We start from the raw sequence: 5914 nt of genomic DNA, 5'->3' as shown, positions 1-5914 counted from the left end.
CATCCTTTCAGTTGGGGGGGGGGGAGCTTTTGGCTTCTCTCCTGAGACCACAAGAGGGCGCATCGAACAAAGTATTACTAATGCACGTTTCTTCAAAGCAATAAAATAACGCGACTATCTTTGAAAAAGTGCATAATGTTTAAATTAATGTTTGTAAACCATATATAATTAAGTTGCTTAATCAATTAGAAACAAAACAGCATCATGTATGTATGAATAGTTTAATACCAAGGACAGAAAACCAATCACAAGAAATACTTTCATTTAAAAACTTGAGCTGCCGTAGGATGGGGAAAAACTGGCATAAAGTCTGTAGACATGTTTTTTTAAAAGTTGATCTTGCATTAATTTTACATGGCTTTCTAAACATGCAGCTCTCTTGTGCGAGATGCGAGTGCAATGGTGATAGATGTCCCTCTAGAAAATGTGATATATATGTGTTCTGTGTGAACGGCTTGGTTTTGATGTAAACAACATCATCTCCGCATGGAGGTTCTCTTTTTCCGCAATATTTTGAATGAACAACACCGCAGCGATCCACACCCGCATCCAGTGGGTTCAACTATAGGCTGGGATATGTGGGATAGGCTATGAAAAACATTTACATCGTCATCGCATCTCGTGCACCACTGATAAGGCTGCCTGATGCACACCTAAAATTTGAATGCAACGTTTTGGCATTCGAATGTGGATTTTGTTTAAATTTGACGAATATTCAAAATTCCAAAAAAAAATTGACAGCCCTATAACGTAACACATTTTATATTGTATTTTACAAAGTTTTGTGTTTTTTAGATCTGCTTAGTTTGGTTCTTAGCTCTTACTGAATTTCATACTGAGAAAATGAATGGGGAATAAATGGAAAAATGTTGTGGGCACTGATCAACTCTTTAATATACAGCAGTTGTGCTTTTTAATAATTAGTGTGTATGAATGAACTATTAAAACGGTTGTGTGTTTGACCTAGGGTTCCCGTGAGCAGCTGGCTATTGCGGAGTTTGCTCGCTCTCTGCTCGTCATTCCTAAAACTCTGGCAGTCAACGCCGCACAAGACTCCACTGACCTGGTGGCCAAACTCAGAGCCTTCCACAATGAGGCTCAGGTCAACCCTGAACGCAAGAACCTCAAATGGTTAGTGTTGCTCTCTTCTCATCACACAGGGAAGCTGTTCAGCTCTTAGAAATATGACTGCACTGACAGACCGCAGACAAACATACAATCAGGAGTAAAAGCTCTGGTGTTTAAGAAGTAAGGTTTTGATTTACTTCCCTAAAATGTCCTTAGAATTGATTGGTAGATGAATGGGATTTGTGCAGACAATCTGGAAGCAATGTGGCCTATTATGGATTAAGCTGAGAGCCAATGCAGTTTGGATTACTCTGTTTAAACCTGTTTTTGTGTGCGTGCTGTTAGGATCGGGTTGGACCTGGTGAATGGAAAGCCAAGAGACAACAAGCAGGCGGGAGTGTATGAACCCACGATGGTTAAAACCAAGAGTCTGAAGTTCGCCACAGAGGCAGCCATCACCATCCTTCGAATCGATGACCTTATCAAGCTCTTCCCTGACCAGAAAGAGGGCGGGCCCTCCTACCAGGATGCTGTCCAATCAGGATCTCTGGAGGGATAAAGTCCAGCTGCATCAAATCTTTAATTGGCCGGTTCTGGTGTCGCTCCGCTCAGCTTTTGTATTTATATTTGGATCCATCGGATGAGCTGTTAGTGTAGAATGTGCACTTTGTTTGCGTTACTTATGTTTTGCTATTAGCATGGCTGTTGGTCATGTGTAATGTAACAGATGTTCCTTTTTCTGTCATTTCAAAGACAATAAACCAGAATGGTGTAGAAATCTTGTTTCTGGTGTTTTGTGAAAGAAAATATAAAAAAAAGAAAACTTGGTATTATACAAAGAGTCGAACTCCTATATGTACTAAAAATTTAAGTACTTTTGTAATTTTATATTTTAACTCCGTTGATTTTACTAGGCAAATGCATTCAATATTAAATAAATACAAATGTTGTTAGACCCAACAATCACCCCTTGAATGTCTAAGCTACTACATAGTGATTTATACTGCCAGGCTTCAAAAAGCGTAATAGTCCATATTGCTTGTGCACCTTATTCTTATTGTAAGCAAATAAGCCTCTCATTTCTTTTCAGCGGTAGTATGAATCACCATGTACTTTTCTTGTATGGAAAACGGGCTCTTCATGCAGCTGGTGATATTTTTCATATTCGGGTGAACTCCTCAAGAACTTAAACAAAAATACTGAATGTCAAGCTGTTTTGTTTTTGAGTAGTTAACTACTTGGCCTCAGCTGGTGACATTTGGCTTTTTAACACGAACATGACCTGAACATGACATTACAAAAAGGCTACAGTCTCAAATTTTGGCAATGAAAACAAAAATAAATATACAGCATCCAAATTCATCTTGTTAAAACTGCATTTTCTGTACAGATGCTGTGGATTTTCAGTTGGGACACAAACATGAGCAGTTTGCGTCTAGACCGTCCCAGCAGTCTTGAGGACTCATTGACCTTCTTTAGGCCAGTTTACATCGACTAGCATCTCCATGGATCCAGTGGCATATTTGGGCGTACTTGGCGGGTGTTATTCTGACTGCCACATTATAGTCCTTCTGCATCCCATCAACATCCACCCACTGGTGTCCAGAGAACACGCCAATTACCGTCCTCTTCCACTTCCCTTTTCCTCCCTGATCTCGTAGCCTTACGTACACCCCGGCTCCGCTTGACCCCTTCTGTGCATCACAGTACTGGTACATGAGGTCCTTGGACTCCTCTAAGACCGAACAGAAGCGGTAGACCACTTTCCCTGATTGGTCATCATCAAAACCAGAGAAGTGGATTCTTCCAGCTGGGATGTCCTTGACTACAGGAACAATGCCTAACTCCATGAACTTCATCTTATGGGGTCGTTTCAGCTCCAGAAGGGCATAATCATAGTCAGCCGAGATCTCCTCGCCTGCTCTCCTCATCCAGCCTGCTGGCACTTGTGTTAGTTTGACGCGTGTCCACCTGAACACCGGTTGCCTGGACTGATCTGAACCTGTGTCATGTCTAATACGGTTCTTCCTTTTCCTCCTGTGTTCTCTATGAAGTAGTTCTCCTTCAGTGGCTACATCTTCTTCATTTCCCGCTTCGCTTTCTCTTCTCTTTCCTCCTCTCCTCTTGCCTCCTCGTTGGCGTCCTCCTCTGCGTTTGGAGCGAAGCTTCATGACACCCACTCGCAGCCTCTTGGTCCCTTTCAGATAGACTTGGCCATCATGGACACAGTGGGCAGAAGTCAGTACGTGTTTTGGAGAAACTAACATGCCTGAGCAACCCGTAGAGAGCCTGACTGAGGCAGAAAAGGGGTAATTAGTGATGAAGTGTGTATCTGTGATCACGAAGCGTCCATCCATGCCGTATACCTGACGTTTTCTGCGTTTAAGGTGTCCTGCATTGCAGACGACAGAAGAGGATGCGTTTCTTAATTCAGCGACCTCTTCTAGTTGTATTTTGGTGAAGGTGCGTGTTCCGTTCTCGTAGACGGTTTCATAAGACAGTAGTCGTTCCAGCTCCGCAGGCCTCGCTTCTGGCAGCTTTCTTTGGCACTCAATCCCACACATCACTCCTGGCTCACTGAAGTCTTCTGCAGTGAATTCTGGGCTTTGAAGCCTCGCTGTGCTTTGGTCCAGGATCACTGGGATCTCTATCCGTGTCAAAAGGCAGTCATCCTCATTGTTTGTGATGGAAGCACCACTATAGACCAAAGATACAACCACAGCCAATGCAGTCAGACTGAACAAGAAAGATGGAGGACCTGTCATCTTGCTCTACCTGAAGGTAAAGAGACAAGAGTTCAGGGGTGAGGCTAAAAAATAGTTTCAATGATTAATAACACCAAGTAAATGGTCATAGAACAGACTGGACTTCTATACTCTGTTCACTTCTGGTAGTGATAATGTGGGGCTAAAAATTTTGGTGCACTTGATGTGGCTAATGAAAATTAAAAACAGGAGCCCAAAAAAAAAAGACAACAGATGTCTGCTTGCTGAAGAGGGATTCCTCCGGACTACTCTCATCACAGGAATGGCAATACTGACAGTTGCATTTTGGGAAGAGTAAAATTTACATATGTGGCTTGAACAAGCAGATGCATTTTGGTTCAAACCACCTCTGAAAGTCATGTTAATATAGCTATGCAATCAGCAAAAATGTGTACTAAGTGTAAATAATGCTCTTCCTAAAGTTAGTTCTTGTAGCTCGACTGGCAATTTGCCAAGGTCAAGGGTTCAAATACTAGAATGAAAATAAAAAAACTGATAAAATGCACTAATTCTCTATGGATAAAAGCACCAGTCAAATGTGTAAATGTGGATAGACAGTTTTCAACTAACTGTCTGCTATGCAGTTTAACTGATACCACCACTGCTGCATCTCCCTGGAGGTGAAAATTGTTAAGCTGACCAGCAATGAAATACTGCAGATGAAGCTCTAAGAAGGATGTTACCGATATGCAACAAGAACCACTATAACCAGTAAAAGCCTAGAGGTTCTGTACAACATTAAAAACTCTAGGTAAAGTCTTAATATTGGCCTGAATGTTGATAATGACATGATTTTGAACAAGAAAATAGGTGAAACAGAAATACAGTGCATTTGCAATTTGAAACAAGTAAATTATTTATGCATCGAGTACGGCCGTGCATAAGAAAGAGAATTACTTGTGCTATTTATACAGATAATAAAGTGGGTAGTATATATATAATCCCCTGTATGTGTGAGTATGAGACTTTTAAAATGACCCAATAATTTATCAGCAAGCTTAGAGTTTTACCTATATGCATGCAAGTAGAAAAAGTAAAGTCGAATCACTGCTGCATTAAAAAGGAATAATGCAATAAATGATAACAGTAACGGATTTAGATTAGGCTGGTGTTGTTGATTTAAAGAGAGGGCTATTAAAGTAGTAATACAGTGAGAAAAGGTACAAAAAAATACTAGTGTTGCTTTGCCTTTAATATATAGGTAAATAATGCAGTGACAACATTGTGAAACGATAAGGATTACTTCTGTTACTGTATTTAACTGTCTCCGCCTAATTGGCAAGTTTTTACACTGTCTGTTTCTAATTTACATTCAGCGTTTTAATTAACTTTATTAAAATACGAACTCACCCTCAAAGCTTCTGAACCCGCCGCGAGAGAGATGCGCTCCAGCGGACTCTTCGGTTCTGCCAGCAGTAACTGCGTGCACCCAGTGTTGAGCACGTGAAGGTGCGGAGTGCTGTGACGCCTGAGAGAGGCGGATCGACTGAAGAACAACACAGTTATTTGTGCCAAGCACACCCACGCCGTTTAAACGAGGCTACATGCATGGGTTAAAGCGGTTACATCCCGAGCTGAGATAGTATTACCAGAGTACGTTTATTTCTTTGAAATAGGCTACATATCATTGTTACTACAGTTCATGTTATGAATTCATAAAGCATTTGTTATTTTGTTGTTACCCTGACAATGTTTGCAGTTAGGCTATTTCTGCATCTAGCTATGTGTGAAATATGGACCCTTGTGAACTTTATTAAAAATGCACTTCCAGAACATACTTTTTACACCCTCACCATACTGTTAACATGTCTAGCAGTTGATATGCATCAAGCATTGTCATGTTTTTCTGAAATTAATGAGCATTCCCAGCACATCTCAAATGATGTATTGTTAAAAAAATACAAAAAATAAATAAAATGTATATATATAGAGATTTTTTTTTTTTTTTGGTTGAAAGGTGAGAAAGGTATGGCATTCTAAAGATTTTAAGACAATTTTATCTGAGATAATTAATTTTCCTTATTTGCCAAAATTACAACTTGATTGAAAATGACACTGAGAAGAAATCTTTTATATATATA

At 40.3% G+C, this 5914-nt stretch overlaps 2 protein-coding genes across 2 annotated transcripts in view; one reads left to right on the top strand and one right to left on the bottom strand.

Annotated features, from left to right (window-relative positions):
- LOC107694622 (T-complex protein 1 subunit alpha) overlaps nucleotides 1–1846 on the top strand; it is a 12656-nt gene extending 10810 nt beyond the window's left edge. The window contains exons 11-12 of the mRNA XM_016494311.1: nucleotides 968–1131; nucleotides 1414–1846. Coding sequence (XP_016349797.1) covers nucleotides 968–1131; nucleotides 1414–1627 — 378 coding nt within the window. The 3' untranslated portion in view covers nucleotides 1628–1846. The remainder of the gene's footprint in view (nucleotides 1–967; nucleotides 1132–1413) is intronic.
- A 697-nt stretch (nucleotides 1847–2543) lies between these two features.
- On the bottom strand, nucleotides 2544–5256 carry LOC107694620 (inactive serine protease 35). The gene is made up of 2 exons (XM_016494308.1): nucleotides 5184–5256; nucleotides 2544–3843 (listed from the first exon to the last, which is right to left on the bottom strand). The coding sequence occupies exon 2, from the start codon at nucleotides 3831–3833 to the stop codon at nucleotides 2544–2546; it is 1290 nt and encodes a 429-aa protein (XP_016349794.1). The 5' UTR covers nucleotides 3834–3843; nucleotides 5184–5256.
- Nucleotides 5257–5914: the final 658 nt, after the last annotated feature.

Source organism: Sinocyclocheilus anshuiensis, unplaced genomic scaffold (genome assembly GCF_001515605.1).
Source record: "Sinocyclocheilus anshuiensis isolate Anshui unplaced genomic scaffold, SAMN03320099.WGS_v1.1 scaffold3315, whole genome shotgun sequence".
In the NCBI taxonomy this organism is placed as follows: Eukaryota; Metazoa; Chordata; class Actinopteri; order Cypriniformes; family Cyprinidae; genus Sinocyclocheilus; species Sinocyclocheilus anshuiensis.
The sequence above is the reverse complement of the archived record's forward strand: the minus strand, read 5'-3'. Positions and strand labels throughout refer to the sequence as shown.